The 25913-nt window shown below is 41.6% G+C and overlaps 1 protein-coding gene across 2 annotated transcripts; it reads left to right on the top strand.

Moving 5' to 3' along the window:
- Positions 1-8168: 8168 nt before the first annotated feature.
- LOC306926915 (uncharacterized protein) lies at positions 8169-18417 on the top strand. Of its 2 annotated transcripts, XM_079506424.1 has the most exons (4): positions 8169-8508; positions 9819-9953; positions 11388-11465; positions 16337-18417. In XM_079506424.1, the coding sequence occupies exons 1-4, from the start codon at positions 8286-8288 to the stop codon at positions 18121-18123; spliced, it is 2223 nt and encodes a 740-aa protein (XP_079362550.1). In that variant the 5' UTR covers positions 8169-8285; the 3' UTR covers positions 18124-18417. The 2 variants fall into 2 exon arrangements, with proteins under 2 accessions (XP_079362550.1, XP_079362551.1); XM_079506425.1 differs by lacking the exon at positions 11388-11465.
- Positions 18418-25913: the final 7496 nt, after the last annotated feature.

Raw genomic sequence — 25913 nt, 5'->3', positions numbered from 1 at the left:
TTGTATGTTGATTCCAAATAATGACCATGAATTAACTAAAAGAGCTCTTCTTTATTATTCTGTAGCAGAGGCAAAGCCTTTAAGAATTGCCCAAATACAATAATACCCATTAAGGCCCACATATATAGGCTTTTACTTTAAGTTTAAAATAAAGTAATTGTGCATTGCACCTACACTATGTGTTTGTCAAAACTGCATCGCCCACTCAATCGATATAGCAGCCTCTGTATCGATTCACATATCGTCTGGACTAGTACATATCGATATATTGATTAATTGAAACCACGACTAGGCAAAGCGAGTGTTTTTAAGTCCTCGATGATCTCTATACTATACCGGTCCTTTGTTCCAACTAAACACAAGTGAATCTTTCTAAGTCTGAAATGCCTGAGTTATCAAGACTGAGTTACCAAGTTTGATTATTACTGCCACTGTGTAATGTAGGTTTTTGTTGGGGTGTTTTTCATTGTTATTTTTTGATGTTCTGTTACAGATGGACAGGGCATTGCTGTAAGGCTGTCTAAACAAATAAAGAGCTGTAACTCCAGACTGAGGAAGGCAATTTTGGAATACAACTCTATCCAGTGGCCACCACAGACCTCCTTACCATCACAGTTGGAGTTTGCCCAAGCATCTTGTTGTATTCTCGTATGAAATAAAGTACACACAGACAAGGCAGCTTCATACCATGTGTTCACTTCAATTTTACCTCATGACATCATCAATACAATACCATTCACCTTTTCGCATTAGGGCCCCCTAGTCTACCTTAGGGCATTGCACTTTCAGACCATACACAGTATATCACACATCTGATGTCTCCTTTCCTGCCTATTTCATCATTGATGAAAGTGTGGGTGGATTTCAAATTGAATCAAATGAATTAACCACTAATGTATACTTCATTGACCTGTGTTGGAATGTGATCATTATTGTATTTTATATACCTACTCTTATTCTGAAGTGCCAAATGTTCAACAGGAAATGCCTATTAACATGTGTATAAAACTGCTGAATAAACGGCTGGCTTCAGTTCTGTTGTGTACAGCTGAGAGAGTGGATGTGAACTGACGCTGCTGCCTACTCGTCTCATTATTTATTTCCTCCATACATCCGACTTGTGTCCACAGTATACAGACTCTTCCTATCGCTGTAATGAAGCTCTGTCTAACAACCTGGGTCCCCCAGGGCTGTATGGTTTCCAGCCTGATTTGCTGTGTTCCGTGATTTGTTTTACCTCCGAGGTAGGCGGGACATGCCAAAACTGAGAATTGGTGTGGTTGGGACAAAAACACCAGTTTGACTCAAATCAATGTGCAGCTACTGCTGTTGCCCTACAAACGTTTGTCCCTTCATTATTCAATAAACTCACCCCACACAGCTGTGGACTATTGAATCAAACTAACATCTAGCAATCAAATTTAGATATTTGGCCCCGGACCCTCATCAGAATTTGTTTTTTGCCAGTGATCCCCCAGAAGAGAAGATTTGTCATTCTACATTATTCAGCTTCTATAGGCCTATCTGCTATTTTGAAATGGCCACGTAACACATTTTGTTGGGGAGCCCCTCCAAGGAGCCCTGGGGGTCCCTGGACCACACTTCGAGAACCAAGAGTTCGTAGAGTTTGTATTGTTAATAAGTGTTGGTGCTACTTATTTGTTACAGTAGGTGAGTTTTACCCTGTTTATCTTTACAGACCGAAGAGGGGGATTTTACAAGATTGCTGAAAAGACGTGCCATCGACACCCTCCACATGAAGGCCAGGGCTGCTGAGGAGAAGGCCATGCTTAGAGATGAGATGAGATCTCTCATCATGTCTCTTTTTAAAGGTGCATTCTCTGAATGTCTACAACACCACCTTTCAAGTTTGCCAAAATATCACAAACACCAACTATTCCATCAGCACTTGATTTGTGATCTTAAAAATTGTTGTTTTATTTTGTCTCTGGCTTGGTTGCATACCCCATTTTCAACAGCCAATTATTCTGTCCATGTTCATCTGTACTGAGTATGTTCTGAGTGGTCTCCAGCTCTTTAACTTGTAGTTGATTGTGACCTTTAATATGCAGTCTGGTACAATGAGTTGTGTCTGAAGCTAATTCCTTGAATCCACTATCAGCCACTATACACTGACACCACGATGCGTAAACAGCGCCTCAAACTGTGACTCCGCCCACAACCGGGGGAAGTTGTTATTTGCGCTCGTTCACTGCAATGCAATTTGCGGCATTTTCAAAACAATATTGAGCAGAGTAGCGATTATCAAACGTATTTGCAATGCTGTTGAACAAAGCTAGCGTGTATAGCGTCAAACAAACAACAACTCAGAGCTAGCCGGAAACATGACGGAGGATAATAAAGAGACTCAGAGAGCAGATATGCCTTTGCTTCTTAGACTGCATGGCTGAGAGCAGTGTGTTTATTTTCACTTCCTTATATGCAGATCAGGGGTGATCACGTGACCGGTATCAGGTCACGTGCTCTCAATACAGAAGTATATATAAACATACCCACAATGATATACAGGCAATAAAGGTATATATATAAATATACATACAATGATATATATATACACAGGCAATTAATGATCATCTTAATACATTCCAACTTGATCGTGAATTGGTACACATAGAAATAACAAAAAAATAACCCTTGAAAGAGAAACAAAAAAAAACTTTGGACTGTATGTTACTCTCCAAACCCTCAAAATTCTTCAATTGACACAGCTTGGCTGGTTTTGTCATAACATCGGCAACCATTTGTTCAGTTGGACAATACTCGAGAATCACTTTACCATCATTGACAGTTGATCTTACAAAGTGGTATCTTATGTCAATATGTTTTGACCTCTGTCTCTGTACAGGATTTTTAGCTAACGCTATTGTACCTTGATTGTCCTCGTAAATCTTTGGCTGCATGTAATGAAATCCATCAATACATTGTAACAATTGAATCAAATACAAACACTCTTGTAGAGTTGCCGCTAAAGCCATTGTTGTGATATTAGCCCATGCACAGTACATCTTAGTCTATGTACTTGAACTTGAGATACAGTGTACTTGATATGTATTGTGTACTGCCGGTACTGTAGCATTCTTTATAGATAGGCTACGAGAGACATCTAGGCGACAGCAAGGTCAGCCTTGCTGCAGTAGGCACGTTCTTCTGTCTCATATCTTATTGTTACGTCATTATGATCCAGCACTATATATGTTTCATGTTTGTGTAATAAACTTTGTGAACCTTAGCGTGATACTGTCTCGTGTCTCGTTAATTTGTTCTCCCGGGTACCCGCCGGCCGCCGCCGCAGTCGCCGTACCAAAGTAATACTTCAACAGGATTGTCACACACCACCCAGCCTGCACACACTACCTGTCTGTCAACCCAGACGAGGGTCCCGTATTTAGATTACAACAGCCATGTACTCAGCTTCACAAGTTGAAAGTGCTACGGTGTATTGCTTTTTAGACCTCCATGAAATCAAAGGGCCCTCTGGGTTTAGGCTGACACAATAACCACTAGGATTTTTCCCTGGTTCCCTTCAGATATCTCAGCACATGTTTCACTGTGATCCACTGCTCTTCTGTTGGTTTAGAAAAATATTGTGAAAGTTTTCCCACTACAAAACTCAGATCTGGCCTGGTACAAGTAGTCAAGTATATTAGACTACCCACAACTTCCCTGTATTTTCTCACATCCCCCAATGACTCACTGCTGTCAGTGTAGTTCAGTTTTGCCTCACAGGGTGTTGTTCTTGGCTTGCAGTCCTGCATGTCAAATCTAGTCAATATTTTGTCAACATATTTCCTTTGTGACATAGTCACACAATGTTCACCTTGTTCAAAATCAATACCAATGAAATGTTTCAATTTGCCTAAGTCTTTCATTCTGAATTTTGCTGTAAGCATCTCTTTGACATTAATCATCACATTGTCATCACTTGCTGCAATTATTATATCATCGACCCAAAATAAAATGAATACCTTTTGATCCTTAATTTCCCTTGTGTAAACACAATAATCAACTGGGTTCTGAATAAATTGATTTTTAGTTAAAAAATCATGCAACATCTTGTTCCAATTTCTCCCTGATTGTTTTAAACCATACAAATATTTATTTAGTTTACACACCAGCATTTCCCCATTCTCAGATGTAACTTCATATCCCTCTGGTTGTCTCATGTAAATCTCAAAATCTATTGGTGCATGCAAATAGGCCGTTTGGTGTAAGATCATATTCTCTTGTGCTGCCTTTTGCATCAATACCCTCACACTAGTCTGGTTTGCCGTTGGTGAAAAAGTCTCTTCATAATCCACACCTGGTTTTTGATTGAAACCTTTGGCTACATAACGTGCCTTGAATTGTTTAGATTCATCTGCATTTGTTTTTAAAGCATACACCCATCTACCCCCCACTACTTCTTTGCCTTCTGGCAGTTTAGTCAGGGTAAACGTGTAATTTTCCTTTAGTGATTCAATTTCCTCATCCATAGCTCTTGCCCATAACTTAGAGTCAGGTGATGCCATTGCCTGCTTTACTGTGTGTGGCACATCACAAATGACTCTAACAATAATCAAAGGTTATGTCATCTAGGTCATCAGATTTTACTTGACACTCATAATCCTTTAAATACTGAGGTGGTTTCACTTTTCTTCTGGGATATGTTGCACTCTGGCCACTGTCACCTGCCTGAGCACTGACCAAATCATCCATCTCCCCTGCTTCTTGTTCCTGTGTCTCACTGGTTTGGTCATCTTCACCTGCCTGAACATTTGCCAAATCACTCATTTCAACCACAACCTCTTGTTCTTGTGTCTCGTTAGTTTTCCTATCTTCAGGGAGGTGGTTTACAGTCCTTCCCCCACTGCAATCATCATCCCAATCTGTTTGGGTCTGAACCTCAATGACATTCCTTTGAATTAACTTTACCAATCTGTGCTTAGTTACCTTCCCAGTGTCGGGATAAAACACTAAATAGGCTGGGCTATTTTTATCATAACCTACAAATATCCCTTTTTCACATCGTGAATCCAACTTTTTCTTATTTTGTTTATATGCATAGCATGGGGACCCAAAAGTTCTCATTCTTGAAAGGTTTGGCCTCTTTCCTGTCAGCATGTAATATGGGGTCTGTCCTACACGCTTATTGAAACATCTATTTCGAATAACAGCAGCCGTCATTACCGCATATGTCCACAATTCCCTTGGTAATTTGCACTCAATCAGCATACATCTGGCCATCTCAAACAGCGTTCGCCAATTTCTTTCAGCTGTCCCATTCTGATGGGGTGAGTAAGGAGCTGAGGTCTCATGTCTAGTGGAATTTCCGCTTAACAATGCCTGAAAGTGACCAGAAGTATACTCAGTACCATTATCCGAACGAATACACTTAATTTTCCCATAAGGTGAAACATCGGCAATGTACTTCTCTGTAGCTCTTAGATTTCAAGAAATAAACAAAAGTAGCTCCTGAATAGTCGTCAGTAAATGCTAAAGCATATTTGAATCCATCTTTAGCCGTTGGATCAATTGGTCCAGATAAATCAGTGTGTACAAGTTCTAGTGCTGCTTTAGCTCTTTGGTCTGGTTCTCTATTTCAGCTCTGAGCACATTTACCTTCTATACACACATCACATGACAACTTGGAAATATCAACCTTGCCTTTAATTTCCATACCATCAGTTACATTCTGCAATTTTAACACATCTTCGTAGTTGCAATGTCCCAGAATCTCATGCCACGTCTTGATGTCATAACACCCATGACATTCATCAACATCAATACTCTCATCAACGGTGTTTACATAAAACAACCTGTCATGTACCTTAATGTCGAATGTCGTGCCGTCTCTCTGGATGAACTTGTTCTGTCCCTCTTTGAAGATGAATGTGGCTCCATTTGATGTTGCTGCGTTGACTGAGAAAATGTCTTGGGGAAAGGATGGAACATACAGCGCCCCCTTCAGCATCGTTTCCACCTCTCGACCCTTGGTATCTCTCAGGTAAAACACTGCAGTACCTCTCTTCAGCGCTACGCCAGAGGCCCTCACTCCATCAGCCATCTCCAGAACATTCCTCCGTGGCTCGAAATTCTCATCGAAGTTTCGGAACTTCTTCACGTCGGTCACAATATGTGACGTAGCCCCGGTGTCGACCATCAGCCCTCTGCTCAGAGTATTACTCCGACAAAGTCTCTGCTTCGGTCTCCCGGCGCCGTCCGAGTCGCGGTTCACCTGGCCCACCTTGAAGGCGAACGTGTGCTCCTCTTCATCCTGCGTCACATTGACGTTGTCTTTCCGTCTTCTTCGTCTGCAGTTGGTGTCGTTATGTGTTGGACTTCTGCAAAGACTGCACCACTGTCTCTGTTCTTTCTGACCAGCAGCATCTCCGCACTCAAATGATTTGTGCCCCCTCTGGCCGCAGTTATAACAGGACAGTCTCACGTCGTTGTCCTTGCTTCTTAGTCTCATCACGCTGTCATCCCCGGAACTGCTACTGAACCTTTCAGTGATCTCGTAACTCCTCAGTTTGGACTTAAAGTCGGCGAAGGTGATCCTGTCGTCACTTTGTGCGATGTGGATGGAAAATGGCTTATAAGATTCTGGCAGCCCCTTCAGAACCATAGCTGTTAGCAAGCCATCACTCAAAGTCTCTTCCGCATTCCTCAGTGCCGTGATAGCTATTTCTGCTCGCATAATATAGTCATTGTTTCATCTGCAGTTTTCCGGAGCGATGTCAGCTCTGTGTACAAACTGATCACCCTCGGTTTCCCCTTGCCCGCATAGTGATCTTTCAGAATCTGTAACGCCTTTCTTCCGTCATCCGCTGCCTCACGCATAACCAACGACAAACTTGTATCATCGAGCACCTGAACCAGTTCAGCATAAGCGTTTTCATTCTTCTCGGTGTCCTCAATGGCTTTCACCTTGGCTGCAGCGTCTCTTGCTGCGGCCTCATCTCCATCGAGTATTTCTTCGTCGTCGACATCGGGCTCGTAAAGTATAGTGTCTTTCAGCCCTTTCAGCCGGAGGTAACCGAGAAATTTTACCAACCATAATTCAAAGTTCCTTTCATCTCCGTCAAAACGAATTCGGCTCCATTGGCTGTTGTTGTTTCTACCACTGGGCTCCATGACCTGTTGAACAAAGCTAGCATAGCGTCAAACAAACAACAACTCAGAGCTAGCCGGAAACATGACGGAGGATAATAAAGAGACTCAGAGAGCAGATATGCCTTTGCTTCTTAGACCATGGCTGAGAGCAGTGTGTTTATTTTCACTTCCTTATATGCAGATCAGGGGTGATCACGTGACCGGTATCAGGTCACGTGCTCTCAATACAGAAGTATATATAAACATACCCACAATGATATACAGGCAATAAAGGTATATATATAAATATACATACAATGATATATATATACACAGGCAATTAATGATCATCTTAATACATTCCAACAAATGCCATACGTTGAAAGATCTGTTGCCCGTGGACAAGGCACGCTACCTCCGCAAGTTAGATAGCATCGGCATAGATGTTTGTCCGTATGTGATTAAGGATTGGACAAGTTGCATTGGCAGCCATAGAAAATTCTTACCCCAGGCTAAAACCAGATGTGACGTTTTTGGGCGTTCCTGTATACCGTGGTGTCAGTGTATGTATCTGGTCACCTCCTAGAAGAGATCATTATTGACTCTCAGACTGGGTGTCAGGTTCTCCAGAGGGTCCACAATTTTTTGGGGGGATCCCCAGATTAGTTTAATGTGCAACATTGTTTTCACACTCAACATTAAACAAACCAACATAGTATAAGTGTATAGGGCTACAATGTAGCTGTCTGCACAGTTGAACAGTTACAATTTAATGACTTAATACCTTTTTAATTCCAAATTGGCCAAATTGTCAAATATGGGTAAGAAAGAGGCAATCACAAGCTCACAACGCCTTGCTCTGCGAGGCGTTGTGAGCTTATAGATTGGGTATTATGATTTTCACAATATTTATCTGTGGCAGTCGAACGGAGTCAAACTAAATGCCTACAATTCCACGTGCTAACTATAGTCTAATGATCTCTTTCAGTGACAGTTACACATATCCTCCACCAGGGGGCGAAATGCATTAAAGCCACAGTGCCTGGGTCCATTATTGCGCATGCGTCAAACAAACACATTGATCCGGAACTTTCGTGTCTTTTTTTTCCACAACAAAGAAACGTTAGTTTGTTCATCGTGGTGTGAACACAGCGTGGTGAAAACGGTCTCTAAAGGAGGTCAAAACGTGTCAAATGGAGTCTGTACGGCTGAAGATAAACGAACACATGACGTCGGTGGGAGAGGACATATTGTGTGTTTTAGAAAAACAACAAAGTGTTGATGTCTGTCGTGTGAAACTTGATGTCAGAGTGCTTGTGCTGGAGCGACTCAGTATGGTCGCAGAGGTAATCTGCAGCCTCTTTCAGAGAGAGATGGAGACTCTACACATACACAACATCAAACTACACACTGCAGGTATGTGTCACACACACACACACACACACACACACACACACACACCTCTCTATCTCTCTCTCTTGCTGCAGGTATACTGTTACACACTCGTAGATGTATTTGAATCAAATTTGACATTTTCATATTTATGAGCATGTTGGTGCTCTTTCCCCTGTGGACACTAGAGAGACACCTGCTGAGCCCGTAAAACTCCAAACATGTACAAATGCAAAATATACGATGCTCACCCTGTGCAATGTATTCACCCGTAGTTTTCAATAGAGACATATTTTAATCCTGTCTAGTCTATGGGCAAACGTACATTTTCACCCTTGATTAATTCCTGTTTACATTGAGCGTAATTCTGGCTTTCACTGGATACTCCCCCTCATTACTGCCATTGGGAACTTCCGACAAAAAAAGCCAAGAACCCATAGGTGACTTAAATCCAAAATGGCTAAAATAGCTTACTTTTCACAATTTCTAGGACATTTTTCAATTTATTTAGGGGTTGACACTAAGGTCTCAGAGGACCCGTCGGTCAAAGTACAGCTTAGATTGTACTTGCCAAAAGACCATGCCCACTTGCCCGAAAAGTAAATTGTCCATTATAATAAATGATGGGCCTGTGCGATAAAAAATGTCCTACCTGTCAAATGTTATGCTAAATACCTACATAGCTATGAATGTGATTATGGGTTCACACTTATTTTATATTTCTAAGTGTAGCCACAGTGAAAATAGCATAAACAGTGCTCTTATGTGACATTCCACAGACCAGAAAACAGAGTGCTCTAGCGGCGTCATACCAAAGCCTACACGGGTTGTGCAAAGACGCGCTGTGATTGGCCAGTCGCTGTGATTGACAGCCTAAACCTAACCCTAACCTTAACCTCAGTAAAACTATACCTAACCTTAACATCAGTAAACTTAACTTGCCCGGGGCGTGGTTATAAGCACAACCCGTGTAGGAATTAGTATGTCGCGCTCTAGCGACAGGTGTTTAGACAGATCTCTTGTGTTGTGCTTGTAGACGGCTGCGTCCCCTCCCAAACAAGCACTTGCTCGGTCGGGCAACCTGAAAGCAGACTCCACATGCCCAAGAGTTTAATTTACCTGCCAGGTGCAGGTGGGCAACCCTTAGTGTCAACACCTAGATTTAATTAAAATGTTTCACCTGGTGTTTATATCAGGATGGGGGACAATGATATTAGCACCTTTCAACTGAACAGAGCATGGTAGACGTCTATAGTTTGATTTGATTACATGATGGTATAATGTGAGGTTGCTGAATGATAGCCAAAGGTTCTTTCTATTGGTGATTTCCACAGAGCACCACAGGGAGAGGTCTACAGTATCTAGAGAGACAAAAACATCAACGTTGTCAGAGGAACAGCGAGAGACGGACCAGGGACGTGGACTGCTTTATGCAGCGATGCAACCTGTAGTGAAACTGTACAAGATAGGTATGTACTGTTTTATTTAAATACAAGAATTCTCGTCCCAGAAGACACTCACCCCGGGTCAAAATTTGCAAACTTGGAATGGTCGCCACCAGGTATTCAGACCTACCAACCTGCACGCATTTTGTGTACCAACCACACAATTCTAGGTGTCTATACGCAGGTATAGACACCTAGGTATAACTGTGCAATAACAACTACGCAATGTTAGGGGATGCAGGGTGAAATTCAGTTAAATTAGCCCCCAACGGCTTCTGCCAGAAATATTTGAGGGAAATCTAAGCATATCGGCCATTTATATGGCCCATTCCGATTATGCTACCTATTATATCGTGTATCCCTACTATTTACAGAGCACAACCATCTATTGTACTACAATTCTGGTGTGAAAATTTCCAGGGATGTGCCGATGAGACGTTTTGGCTGATATCGATATCCAATATAATGAATTGCTGTTATGGCTGATAACCGATATTACCTATGTCGATATGATCTCATTCTGTATTGAAAAATTATAATAATTTTGTCCATTCTGAAAAATACATGTAACAGGGTTTCTGCACTGCAGGCTTAGGCAAGCCAGATTTAACTTTAATACCTTTATATTTAATATTGTGAGCTTGTAGATCTGTTCAAGCTGTTACTTTGGGCTTGTTAATCTGTAAAGACAGACCGATTAATAGTACCGATTCATTTATCGGTCTGATTGATTAATCGAACTGATGCCGATTAATCTAAAAACAACTAAAATCGGCCGATACCGATGTGTTTGCCGATTAATCTCCCATCACTAAAACATTCTATAACATAACCTCCCCCAAAATTGCGAGACACCCAAATTTGCGGCCTGCGGAACACCTGCCCACCGCCCTCCAAAAAACCTAACCTTATTCCTAAACATAAACTTGTTAAAATTATGCCTAAACCTCAGTGATATTGCTAGGTTGTCAATGGGGTGTCTGTGGCTCAGGATGTAGAGCAGGTCGTCCAATGATCCATGGGTTGGCGGTTCGAATCCCGGGTCCTTCTGTCCACATGTCGAAGTGTCCTTGGGCAAGACACTGAACCCCACCATTGGTGTGGGAAGTGAGGACACTGGCGTTGACTGTTCGCCGCTTCACCTCCCAATGTATGAATGAATGGACCATTGTAAAGCGCTTTGGGTAAGCACGTAGTGCATAGAAAAGAGCTATAAAAATGCAATCCATTATTATTATTATTATTATTATTATTGTAGAGAGTCCCGGAACTCACTGGTGTAAGACTGAAAAGTTCCTGAAGAAAGTTTGTTCTTGTACTGAGTTTGCAGTTTCTGTCCACGTTGAATGAACACAAATAGTTGATTTTTTATTAAAAAGACACCTAGTTCTTTATATAGAACCCCAAGTGTAAACGCATCTTAGCAATTAAAGTCCTTATTCTATTCCTTCATTGCAGGCCAGAGTGCAGAGTCCAGCCTGAAGGTGAAGAGGTTTTGGAGTGTTAAACAGGAATCTGAAAACCACCTGGACATCAGTACGTTTTATTCTCTCTCTCTCTCTCTTCCTTTTTCCTTTTATTGAAAGGCTAATAGGCGTGTCCAAACTGGAATCTGCTTCAATTCTGAGTTGTTAAATTTGAATGTTTGCTGTTGGCATGGGCCGGCCTAGAGGTCCGGGCACCTAGGCTGCTAAACCTCACAGTGTGTTGCGGGTTCGACTCCCAATTCCGGCAGCCTTTGCTGCGTGTCATTCCCCAATCCCCCCCCCCCCCCCCATTTACAGTCAGCTTACTGTATGTACTCAGGCAGAAAAAGCGCTAAAATCTAAATATATACATATATCTAAATAAATAATGTTTGCAGTAAATTGCCTTTTTTATGAATGAAACAGACAATATATTTACAGCTGTAGTTCGTCCAACTACCAAAGCTAAACACTGTGAAATAATGTTCAAAGTAGGGCTGTGCGATATGACGATATATATATCGTATCGACGACAGAAAATGTCTGTCGTTTAAAAGGAGCTCCATCGTTTATATCAAATCGCAAAACAAGCGTTACGGCAGTATTTTTCGTCACAGCGCCCAGACAGGCTGCTTATCAATGCTGCTATTTCATAACAAACATGAAGGGAGATGATAGGGGATGAGGTTCAGAGCGGGGTAACTCTAAAGTAACCGGCACTTCACTGTTATAAATGCATGTTTCATGTTGGGTCAAATTGATATACTGCATGGGCCACACAGTTTTACACAGTGATGTTGTTGAACAAAGAGCTTGTCCGTCCGAACACTTCTACCTCTTTCCTCCTACTTGCAGTCCTGCTGCGTGTCTTCTTATTTTATTGTTCCAAATAAATTATTCCACCTGAAAAGTCCTGTATTCAGCAACAACAACACAAGACGCTAACTGAGGTTGTGATCATGTGTAAAAAACATCCACTCAACCCAGCTGTGCATGCAGAGTTGACGAGTGATGATGCGTTTTCTCTCACTCTAGCCAACACCTGTAGTCTATTAATTATCTATTGATTGTAGGTCTCTCTAGGTGGACCGACCTTGGCTACAAAAGCATTTGTAATGTTCACATAACAGTGATAACACTTGCCCAAAATGTTATTTTTCCTAGTCACATCCACATACATATTGTTCAAATCCTGGAAACACAGTGTCCAGATAACACTGGTTCAGATCTCCAACCACGATTGCTGGCACTTCTGGGTACTGTAGCGCGAAACGTCACTTAGGGGCTTAGCCTAAAGCATGTTAATAAAGTATTCAATCATAGCCTCACCAAGTGTCTGTTTTCAGAACAAAAATACATCTCATGGATGCACCGGGGACGTATCGTCAGTGATGTATCCCAAGGTCATCAGGGTTTTGGGTCTCACAAACATCATACCCCTCACTCAGGTGACCCAGCCGGGGTGATCAAGTCCTGACTTACGTCCCAGTAGCTACCCTCGATCAGACTCACTAGGGAAAGACACACAATCCACCGCTCAGTTTATTAAGATTTTACATCATATTTGATTTGGCTTTTGTTCTAGACTAGAGGTACTAGAAACTGTATTATATTGATGACTTTTTACATTATTCATTTATTTATTTATTTTGCTGGGGAAAACCGATTTAAATAATCTGGATTCGTTTGAGACAGTTCCAATACCGATATGGCATTTTTATGGCCGATATGGCCCATTCTGATTATGCTACCTATTATATCGTGTATCCTTACTATTTACAGCAGAGCACAATCAGCGCTCCATCAAATTAAAAATTTGGAAAATGTGGGCAATGGGTAATCTGATTTTCCAGCCACCACTCTGCGCTGAGGTACAAGATTCAAACCTTTTATAGCAGTGGTTTTCAACCCTTTTCACTATTCATTGGGCATTTGAGCCACGGACCACCATTTGATGAGATTTAGCCAAAACTTTGAATACTTTATCGTTGGATACGATTTTGTCCACAATTCCATGCTGCAGAGATAGCAGGCATCTAAATAACAACTCTTCTACTTTCTCTAATTGTGTAGACTTCTTGTAAATTATGTAATTCAGATGTTTAACTCTCTATCTATCTATCTATCTATACAGTATCTCACAAAAGTGAGTACACCCCTCACATTTCTGCAAAAAAATAATTATATCTCTTCATGTGACAATACTGAAGAAACGACACTTTGATACAATGTAGTCAGTGTACAGCTTGGATATCAGTGTAGATTTTATTTCCCCCTCAAAATAACTAAAAACACAGCCATTAATTCCAAACAGCTGTCAACAAAAGTGAGTACACCCTTAAGTGAAAATGTCCAAATTGGTGTCAATATTTTGTGTGGCCGCCATTACTTTCCAGCACTGCCTTCGCCCTCCTGGGCATGGAGTTCACCAGAGCTTCACAGGTTGCCACTGGAATAATCTCCAACTGATGTCTCCATGATGACATCACGGAGCTGGTGGATGTTAGAGACCTTACGCTCCTCCACCTTCTCAGGATTCCCCAGAGATGCTCAATAGGTTTTATGTCTGGAGACATGCTTGGCCAGTCCATCGCATTTACTCTCAGCGTCTTTAGCAAGGCAGTGCGGTCATTATCATGTTGGAATACTGCCCTGCGGCCCAGTTTCTGAAGGGAGGGGATCATGCTCTGCTTCAGTATGTCACAGTATATGTTGGCATTCATGGTTCCCTCAATGAACTGTAGATTCCCATTGCCGGCAGCACTCCTACAGCCCCAGACCATGACACTCCCACCACAATTATTCACTGTAGGCAAGGCACACTTGTCTTTGTACTCCTCACCTGGCTGCTCCCGCCACACACGCTTGACACCATCTGAACCAAATACATTTATCTTGGTCTCATCAGACCACAGGACATGGTTCCAGTAATCCATGTCTTTAGTCTGATTGTCTACAGCAAACTGTTTGCGGCCTTTCTTGTGCATCATCTATAGAAAAGGCTTCCTTCTGGGACGACAGCCATAGAGACCAATTTGATGCCGTGTGTGGCGTATGGTCTGAGCACTGACAGGCTGACACCCCACCCCTTTAACCTCTGCAGCAATGCTGGCAGCACTCCTACGTCTATTTCCCAAAGACAACCTCTGGATATGACGCTGAGCATGATCACCTCCCTTCAGAAACTGGGCTGCAGGGCAGTATTCCAACATGATAATGACCCCAAACACTCCTCCAAGATGACCACTGCCTTGCTAAAGAAGCTCAAAGTAAAGGTGATGGACTGGCCAAGCATGTCTCCAGACCTAAACCCTATTGAGCATCTCTGGGGCATCCTAAAAAACAGAAGGTGAAGGAGCGTAAGGTCTCTAACATCTACCAGCTCCGTGATGTCATCATGGAGGAGTGGGAGATGATTCCAGTGGCAACCTGTGAAGCTCTGGTGAACTCCATGCCCAGGAGGGTGAAGGCAGTGCCGGAAAGTAATGGTGGCTACACCAAATATTGACACTTGGGCCCAATTTGGACATTAAGGATGTACTCACTTTTGTTGCCAGCAGTTTGGAATTAATGGCTGTGTGTTATATAAATCAAATCTACACTGATATCCAAGCTGTACACTGACTAACATACTGAAGCAGCAAGCGTGGATGTCGACACAAGTCCAGCCCCACATGGAACATCTTCCGATATGTAGAGCTACAGTACATTATGGCAGAGTGACGTTCCATATGGGGCCAATGTTAGTGCGACTCAAGCTATGAGTTGAACCCACGTCCAAGTCCAACCCACACTCGACCAGACAAAACTGTTATGGCCTATTAACTGAAATGTTGGTATTGATAAATCAACAGTGATGTTATCTAATTGCCATGTTTTCCACTGTTCTGGAATTGCTGCCCCAACCCTGTGGAATGCATTGATTTCTCCCCAAAACTCCCCATATAGCTCACTGTTTTGATTGATTTTATTCTATCATCAAAAAATAATACAATGTTCAGGAAACGGAAACCATTCGTTGCCATGGTTACACATATACAAGCGGTAGCGGGTTCCCCCCTTCCGGATCCAGTTGCGTGACGATGAAGCTGTTAGGAATTATGCCATGGCTTATATATAGTTTTGCTCATAATAAATCAATACACATCGGTAGGCCCAGTAGCTATTGGCCTACATCATGTCAAAAATATCTAGAATAGGAGCCTAAAATAGGTGACATTTTGGTGTGGTAGGCCTGTACTTCACAGCATTTTTCTTCATTCATCGCCTTAATGATCAGTGAAGAATGCAAATAGAATTTCTTGTTGGTTGACTGTGACGTGTACAAAGGTGAGTGTTGGTGGATGGCTCAACATTGAAATAAATAATACTTTCTCCCAAGCTTCTGTGGATGCATTTTTTGTGCTGAACATGTGCTCATATTTAATTTGCAGGTTAATGAGCTCCCTGATGCAAGTAGCAGTCCCTGTGAATATCCAAAGTTTCAATTCATAAGTCTGTGTTGGATATTGGTCGACTATATGTGATGCAAAACCCAACGCAAATAGGTCGCGTTTGGCATTCGGAAAGCTAAGAGGGCTGCACAATAACGCGTTACAAGTAACGTATTTAAAGATTTCTATGATATTTTCGAGTCCTATGATATTATAGTCTCACTACTTCACTTTTTTCGAGCACAGAAAAGAACGCTTCAATGTAAGTAGTGTGACTATAAAGACCCAGGCTCATCCATCCAACGACAGTGTGGCAGTCCACTCCACCTCCTCCAAACAGACGCGGTCTCGACTTGATCCGGTCTCGTTACAAATGTGCGTGTTGGTTTTGATTTGTGTCTGTCCCGCGGCAAGCATGTGTTAGAGAGAGAGAGGGGGGCGACCGAGTCATTCCCGAATCTCTCTCCCCCATTTCCTGTCAGCTCTCATTGTACCTTTTTCCCCCTAGACTTCCTGCACCTGCCTGTGTGTAAAGAGGTTTCCTCTGAACATGAGGAGAGGAGTCCCAGTCTTGTCCAGGTGGAAACTCAACCTCCACACATTAAAGATGAACAAGAGGAGCTACTTCAAAGACCAGAAGAGGTGATGACGTTTCTAGCAGTAAAAAGTGAAGATGATGATGAAAACAGAGAGACAGAGGCTGAAGCCAGCACCTCAACTGGACACATGAAAACACAAGCTGATGTAGAGGACTGTGGAACAAAACAACCAACCAGAGATGAGCAGCTCCTCTCTCCACACTGTTCTGAATCTGACGACACTGAAGCCAGTGATGGCTGGGAGGAGACCAGGGAAGGTCAGTCGGAAGTAAACACGGTGGATTTACACGAGACTCGAAATGTGGAAGAACTAACATTGTCTTCAAACCACAAGCTGTCTCAGGACCTGACATCAACACAAACTCATCATCAACACAAAACGGAGAGCCACACAGACAAAGGTTTTAGTTGTACAGAGTATGGCAAAATGTTTAGTCACAAGGCAGGTCTAAAGATGCACACAGTTATTCATACAGATGAGAAGTCCTTTGCTTGCAAAGTTTGTGGTAAAGGCTTTAGTCAAATGATTAATCTTAAAAGACACATGATGATTCATACAGGGGAAAAACCCTTTAGTTGCAAAGTTTGTGGTAAAGGCTTTAGACGAAAGATTACTTTGCAATCACACATGAGGACTCATACAGGGGAGAAGCCCTTTAGTTGCAAAGTTTGTGGTAAAGGCTTTAGTCAGAGTAGTGTTATTAAAATACACATGAGGACTCATACTGGGGAAAAGCCCTTTAGTTGCTACATTTGTGCTAAAGGCTTTAGTGCAATGACTCATCTGAAAACACACATGAGGAGTCATACAGGGGAGAAGCCATTTTGTTGCAATGATTGTGGTAAAGGCTTTAGTCACAGTAGTGTTCTTAAAAGACATGTGATGATTCATACAGGGGAAAGGCCCTTTAGTTGCGAAGTTTGTGCTAAAGGCTTTATTCACAGTGGTGATCTAAAAAAACACATGAGGATCCAAACAGGGGAAAAGCCCATTAATTGCAAAGGGGAAAAGTCCTTTAAATGCAAAGTTTGTAGTAAAGGCTTTAATCACAATGTCAATCTAAAAAGACACCTGATGATTCATACAGGGGAAAAGCCTTATAATTGCAAATTTTGTGGTAAAGGCTTTATTGAAGGTGGTGGTCTAAAAAGACACACGAGGACCCATACAGGGGAAAAGCCCTTTAATTGCAATGTTTGTAGTAAAGACTTTAGTAACAATGGCAGTCTAAAAAGACACCTGATGATTCATACAGGGGAAAAGCCTTTTAATTGCAAAGTTTGTGGTAAAGGCTTTATTGTAAGTGGTGATCTTAATAAACACATGAGGACTCATACAGGGGAAAAGCCCTTTACTTGCAAAGTTTGTGCTAAAGGCTTTAGTCAAATTGTTAATCTGAAATCACACATGATGACTCATACGGGGGAAAAGCCATTTAGTTGCAAAGTTTGTGGTAAAGGCTTTATTCAAGGTCGTGCTTTAAACATACACATGAGGACTCATACAGGGGAGAAGCCCTTTAGTTGCACAGTATGTGGTAAAGGCTTTAGTCAGAGTAGTGTTATTAAAATACACATGAGGACTCATACAGGGGAAAAGCCCTTAACTTTGCAACTTAGTTGCAAAGTTTGTGGTAAAGTCTTTAGTCACAGTGGTGGCCTAAAAAAACACATGAGGACTCATGCAGGGGATTAGTCTTTCATTTGTACAGTTTGTGATAAAGGATGTAGTCTTATGCAAGATGTAAAAAAAGAGAACAAATAACATGGAGTCATACAGGGGGAAAGCACTAACCTTGTACAGTTTATGGTAAAGGCCATAGGCGATTTTAGGGGGGCCATTCTTTTTGTGTCAATTATAACTTCATACTCATTTATATTTTTCATTTAATTCATGCTTTGTAATAAACAACTTTGCAACATTACATGAACTTCTTAAATGCAAGTCCAAGCTGGCGCTTCGACAGTGATCTCCAAACCCAACTGGGCATCCTAAAAACCCAACAAAAGAAAACAAGCTAAGAAACATTGTAACTACCATGACCAAATCTGCAAAAATAAACTTGATCAATGATAAAGCAGAGGAAAACAAAAACAATCCTCGGGAGCTCTGGAAGCTACTAAACAACCAACTAGGCTGCGGTCAGAAACTACAAACATAAACATCAAATCAAACGACAAGCTTGAGGTAGCCAACTACTTAAACATCTTCTACAAACATTGCAACAACGCACTTCCCTCCCACTCCGGGTGCTTTGGTGTAGAGCACATCAAAGCCTTCTACAAAAACCTAGGTGGTTGTAAAGATTATTTTAAACTAGCAATGGTAACAACAGAGGAGGTACTTAAAAAAACTGAGTGCCCTTCAACCCCACAAGGCCACTGGCCATGACAATATTCCCTCCAAATTTATCAGAGACACTGCCATCTCTATAGCTCCAATCATCACCCACATAATAAACCTCTCCATCAAACAGGGACAGATCCCCCAAGATTTCAAACTGGCCAAAGTAACCCCCCTGCACAAGATAGGGAGCCAATTAAAGCCCTAAATGTAGGCAAGACGAAGTACATGTTGTTTTCAAATAAAACAAAAGTGGAAACAGGTGACCCCATACTGTCTCTGAGAGGGGCACACATTGAGCGGGTCTCATCATATAAGTATTTAGGGATCTGGCTAGATGAGGATTTCTCTTTTAAAACACATATAGAAAATCTAACAAAGAAAAGCAAACCTAAAATTGGCTTCCTCTATCGAAATAGATTATGCTTCTCTAAAGAGAATAGAAAGAGGATAATCCAAGCAACAATTATGCCAATTTTTGATTATGGAGATATCCTGTATATGCATGCCACTGACAGCATTCTAAAACCCTTGGACGCAATTTATCACAGTGCACTCCGCTTTATTACAGGAGCAGGTTTCAGAACACATCACTGTGCATTATATACCTCAGTAGAATAGTCTTCTCTGGCTCTTAGAAGGAAACAACATGCTACCCTGTTCACGTATTAAGCTTTAATTGGTAAACTACCTCTGTATTTAACAAAACTGCTAGCTCTCAATACATCAGCTTATGGTACTAGATCACAAGATATGCTTTTATTGAAGGTACCAAAAACTACTACTAAATTGGGAGATACTCCACATTTATGGAATGGTTGTCAAAACAAATTGAAGTTGAATGTTTTTATTTCGTTTACTACTTTCAAGATACTCTTAACTGACCTCACACTAGAGGAAGGCATATGCACCTGCTTTCTGTAACATTTGGTTACAAGGTTTTGTTTCTGTGTGTATGTGCTTGTGGATTATATTTGTTGTACTGTGTGTCCATGTCATGTATGTAAAATGTAAATGTTCTTATTTGTATACAGGGCGCCATTGAAAAAGAGACCCTGGTCTCAATTGGATTCCCCTGAAATAAAGGTTACAAACAATTAGACCCCGGCATCTCTAAAGTGATGGAAAAAATTGTCTATGAACGGGTTAAAGTATCTTAAAATGTATGTACAAATTTCAATCCGGTTTCAGAACATCCCACTCCACTGACACATGCCTCCTCTATTTGAGTGACCACATCAAACACAAAAAAACAAAATATGTCTAAATAATATTTAAACACACAAGGACTCATACAGGCAGACAGAGCCTTTAGCTGCAGTTTGTAGATGTGAAGATAATTCGGTTTCATACTGGGGAGAAGCAACAAGAAATATATGCGTGTTTCAAAAGCATTGTGTGATATCAGACACATTTAAGATCATTCAATGTAATCCAGGATGAGAATGACAAGTCAGATGAAGCAGAGGAATCACATAATCTGAAAATCAACATGACTGAATAAAATAAACGTTTCTCTTTAGATGATTATATTAAAGGTATATTCAGTGATTTCAGTTAATTCAAATATCACTTATTTTTTCTTATTTTTTGGATAATCCTCCCTACTATAAAGTGTGCTGACCATATAAGGAGTTCCGCCCTGTCCCCAGTGAGCCCCTGGGGTAAAAAAAACCCTAGTTTCGGTTTGGGCTTTGGGTGGCAAAGCCTTCATCCAATCAGGATGAAAGGGGCCTTCTTCCAATCACGATCGAGTGGGGCGGGACTTGGTGCACGTGCTGTTGGTCTGTTGTACTTCCCCCACTGTAGAGCGTGTGCATGTGCACATCTTGTTAACGGGTGGACCGGGTTTTTTTCCAAATCACTGAATGCTCCTTTAAAAGAAAATAATAGTTCCTTCAAGTTTATATTCGGTTGACATCATCACTTAATTTACTTTACGTTTAAGTTCTACTCACCTTTTTGTATAGATGGTTTTTGTAACAGATCTTTTATTTGTGTTATATTACAGAAATGTTATCACCTCTAAATTCACGGATCAAAAGGCATCAAGGCTGTGGCAGTTCACCCTGCCCCTGAGAATGAATTTAACAAACAGGGTTGAACTCTGCATTATTCTTTGTTTATGTTGCAGACAATGACATTTGTTTGACTTTATATATATATTGTATGGTGCTTGATTGATAATTGATTGTTGACTCCATTGTAGGGAGCAACTACCAGCTGTGGGTGTGGGGAACATGCCAGCATTGGTCTTGTGTAAAGTCGGAAACGGAGTACTCTGATTAAGTGTATATTATTTTTGTGGACAATTAGTAAGTAAAGAGTAATATGTGACACCTTAAAATGTATATTAAGAATTGTGATGTTTCTGGACATTGAGAATGTTCAATTGATTCGAATCAATTCAGATTTGGTATGGTCCAGTGGGAGGGGCTTAGCCTATATAAGTAGGGAGACCTGCCACTGCCAGGGAGTAATTAAGGTCGGACTGTGGAGGTGTGAAGACCAAAGCCAATCTGTCCAGTTAAGATTGTAAGTACTTTTTCCCCTTCATTTTGATCACTGATTGCCTGTGTAAAAAGGTCAATAAAGAAACCATTTATCTGCATTAAGGACAGTTTTTGGCTATTTTGCAACAAGGCATTTGAAAAAACTAACCAACCAGAGGAATACCCTGTTTAATTAAAATGCAGCCTCCAACATAGGCCATACAGTATTTGTAATAAGCAAATCAGAGTGCTCTAGATGGATTTAATCATAAATGTAAGTGTGGCAGGATAGGTGTGACTGAGTTCCCACGCTGTCACAGCCCATCCCCCACCCACTCATCAGTGGGTGATAAAGGCAGTGCGGTTCCTTATGCTAGTCAGCTGGTTGTCTCTGCTGCTGGTTTGTGGCTGCCACACCTTACTTGTCGAGCTGGTGTGTCCACACACAGTTGACGCCTAACTTGCTGGCCCGTCGGGTTACAGCGTGGCGTTGTGCATATTGGTGCAGGTATGTTTCTCTTATTGTTTAAACGATAGCTGGCAGTTGATAGTTTGATGACCATGAACTTGACTATGACCGCTTGTCTCTTTAGCTTCGGGCTACACTCTGCAGGCATTCACTCCTGCTGGAGTCTTGTGCTGGGTGTGCGGTGTAGCTTCACCACGCCACCCAGGTACGTGGTTTATCCTCCCTCTCTACAGTATATTTCATTTGGTGTCTTTGACGCCATGGGAATGTAAACATGGGCTCTTGTTGTGCCAGTGGTTTCCCTACCGGCTTCTGCTGTGTGAGGCACTACGTCGGTGCGCATTGTCCCTCATTAACGTGGTAGGTTCCATTGAGCTCTCGCTGTTCTTGCCTCTGTGAATTGTACTTTTAAATATTAGTTTAACACATTGATTGCTACAGAATCTAGCCAGGCCTGTTCTTCTGGTGCTATAGGCTTAAGATTGAACGAAGGACACTGTTCGGGGGGCCACAGCAAAATGTTCTCTTATAGCGAGAATCACACGCATACATCAAAAGAAAGCTGAACTTGTCCACTTCAATTTAAAAAATAAATTTTGATTTTACCATCTTCCGTTCTGGAGATATTGACCTTTTTGCAACACCTGCTTTTGCTATCTTGAACAGCGAGCAGAGTTATGGATGGTTTAAAGTCAGACATTGACAGGCAGATATAAAAATGAACACAATAAATATCCTATACACCGAATGAAAGCCCTGAATGTGTACTTTTACGAGGAAAACAGTACACATTGATCCCATCTACAGTTTGACATTAATTGGTTATTGAATGCAGCTTGTGCCCACCAGATAACTTCAGAGAAGACATGGACCTGAACTCCTCAATATTCACAAAATAAGGCCTATAGCGACATATACATACTATATACCGTATGAAACAGAAGACTCTCTGCTTTCATAAGGAAAAACATTCTACTGTAATAAAAAAAATCACACCCCTGTGAAGTGAGCGGTGCAACTCTACTTCTCTACTTATTCACTACAGCTCGCTATATACGGACTGAGACAGAAAGTCATGTAAACCTTTTATTTACAGTTTGGTCTGTAAACTTCTACTGTAATAATAAAAATCACACCCCTGTGAAGTGAGCGGTGCAACTCTGTTCTCTACTTATTCACTACAGCTCGCTATATACGGACTGAGGCAGAAAGTCATGTATACCTTTTATTTACAGTTTGGTCTGTAAACTTCTACTGTAATAATAAAAATCACACCCCTGTGAAGTGAGTGGTGCAACTCTGTCCCACAGAGTTGCACCACTCACTTGAATATCATCTTTACAAACATAGCAACAACTCTGGTTAACAAACTGCCCACTCTGGGCTCTTTGGTGTAGAGCACATTAAAAACTTCTACAGAAACCTAGGTGTTTGTAAAGACTATTTTAAACTAGTTATGGTAACAACTGATGAGGTACTTAACACATAATTTGCTAACCACGTATCCGTACGTCTTTAATTAATCAAACGTCCGGTGCGAATCACATATTCATACGTTTTAATCACTTTTTTATTGAATACTTTCATTCATCTTTCACACACCGACTAGATCATGGCATGGGCGTGTCCATTTTACCCTGGCTTCTACACGTAAAGCGGCCCGCCCTCCTGTTTTCAGGAGGGGAGGGGGCTTCTTTTTTTTCTGATCACGTGATCGGGACTAAGCAGCAATGACAGGTTCTTCATTGTCCGGGTGGGTAAAAAGATGAATGAAAGTATTCAATAAAAAAGTGATTAAAACGTATGAATACGTGATTCGCACCGGACGTTTGATTAATTAAAGACGTACGGATACGTGGTTAGCAAATTATGTGTTAAGTACCTCATCAGTTGTTACCATAACTAGTTTAAAATCGTCTTTACAAACACCTAGGTTTCTGTAGAAGGTTTTAATGTGCTCTACACCAAAGAGCCCAGAGTGGGAGGGCAGTTTGTTAACCAGAGTTGTTGCTATGTTTGTAAAGAAGATATTCAAGTAGTTTGCCACATCAAGCTTGTCAGTGATGTGTGTCGTTCGATTTGATGTTTGTTTGAAAACCTGGTTTTTAGTTTCTGACCGCAGCCTAGTTGATTGTTTAGTAGCTTCCAGAGCTCACAAGGATTGTTTTTGTTTTCCTCTGCTTTATCATTGATAAAGTTACTTTTAGCTGATTTAGTCATGGTAGTTACAATGTTTCTTAGCTTGTTTCGTTGGGTTTTTAGGTTGTCCATCTGAGCTTGGAGATCACTGTCAAAGCGCTTGGCAAGCTTTGACTTGCATTTTAGAAATTCAGAGCATTTTTTGTCTCTGGCTTTCATTGCAGTCAGTAGGCCTATGTCCGAATTCATCCATAGTTCCGACCGGGTTTTGACCCTGATGGCAGTGATGTAAATAGGGTGCATTTTGCGTCCCAAAACGCACTTTATAGTTATGGGACGCAATAAACCAACAGCCTCTGCATCCATAGGACGCAACTTTATCCTGGCTGCACTGAAGACTATGGCACTCTCTCGGTCACACACTGTTCTACGTGGAAGTCTAGCACTCTTTCGGTCACACACTGTTCTACGTGGAAGTCTAGCACTCTTTCGGTCACACAGTCGTCTCGTCCCACACACACACACACACACACACACACACACACACACACACACACACACACACACACACACACACAGAGAGAGAGACACGACATGATGAGCCCTCGATCGCTTTAAACGACTCTGGAATAATATTGATCGTTATACATATACAGGTCTGCTAGTACTAACCTTTTTATCTCAAATTGACCGGCCAAAATAAATCCACGACCGATTTGAGTGTGTTGCTCCGCTCGCTTGTCACTCCAACTTTCTTTGAGCTCGGTGGATGCGCTTTCAACGCAAATATGAATCAGCTGGTTAACGAGCCTCGTTGACCCTGACCCTGGTCCCTGACTTGACTTGAATTGGCAATCAACGGCACTATTAATGGCAGCTGTATAAACGCTTCTCTTTTGTCTCTTGTCTTGTGTGTATGTGTGTACTGTGTAGGGCAGGCCATTGGATTCTTCCCTGTAGACAGGGACTCAAGTGACTTCTAAGTTCCACTTTTCCAAAGAAACGCAACATTATTTTACATCCACAATGGCAAGCCTATTTGCATTTTGGCTAAGTACAATAATTGCAACTGCAAACAACTTTTGGTTGGTATATTAAGCTATGTTAAATCCACTGTTGCCCACTATTAGTATTTCTTACTGAGTTGTGCTTGCTAATACTACTAGCCTACATAAAAACATATACTGTATAGGCCTATTTGATATTTTTATATTTTTTTTTAATAAAAAATAAATGTTTTATTATTATTAAGTGGTGCAACCACTCCCTTACGGAGCTATGTGTGTGTCTTGGTGTCTGGGTATGAGCACAAAAATAGCATGGTTGTTTTTCACCATCTGTGCGCAACCTAACGCACACACAAACACACACTCACGTATTAACTGTATATATGATGCTTTCGGGGGGTGCCAACACATTACAGTGACAGTACAGTAGAGGGTACAGTAGAGGGACCGCCACACGGTAACTGTCATTTCTCAACCGTTTCGGACGCGGCCCGGCCCCCTGGGCGCATTCCTGGGGGTCTGGAACTCCCCCACCCCCCCCCCACCCCCACCGCGAACCCCCTCACGCAGTTGCACCACTCACTTCACACAGGTGTGATTTCTTTTGGGACTCATAAGGATTTTTTGGGACTCATTCGAATGACCACCTGTGCATCCCGGGACCCATTACATTGAAAACCTATTTACATCACTGTGATGGTTCTCAAAGGAGCCATGTTCAGTATTGATGTAAATTTGGTTTTGAAGTGTGCTTTTAAGCTCATCGGACCAATCCAGACTCTCCAATTTAGGTTTTGAGGTCCCTTGATATGACTGTTTTGTGGCAGCCGGTCTTAAGTTTTTGTTTTTTGCGGGTACAGAATATCATAAAATTATCGCTAAGCCCGCATACAATAACACCTTTCATGGAGATTCTGGATTTGTCCGAGGTCAAAATGAGATCAATGACAGTTTGAGTAGAAACACACACTCTAGTGGGTTGGGTAATTAGCTGGCTGACACTATGCAGATCACAAAACCTACTAAATGATTTGA

Source organism: Electrona antarctica, assembly GCF_951216825.1.
Source record: "Electrona antarctica genome assembly, chromosome: 7".
In the NCBI taxonomy this organism is placed as follows: domain Eukaryota; kingdom Metazoa; phylum Chordata; class Actinopteri; order Myctophiformes; family Myctophidae; genus Electrona; species Electrona antarctica.
The sequence above is the reverse complement of the archived record's forward strand: the minus strand, read 5'-3'. Positions and strand labels throughout refer to the sequence as shown.

Coding starts and splice junctions, on each gene's coding strand:
- LOC306926915 (XM_079506424.1), top strand. CDS start 8,286: ATGGAGTCTGTACGGCTGAAGATAAACGAACACATGACGTCGGTGGGA. Junction 8,509..9,818: donor CATCAAACTACACACTGCAG/GTATGTGTCACA, acceptor TGATTTCCACAG/AGCACCACAGGGAGAGGTCT. Junction 11,466..16,336: donor TGAAAACCACCTGGACATCA/GTACGTTTTATT, acceptor TTTTCCCCCTAG/ACTTCCTGCACCTGCCTGTG.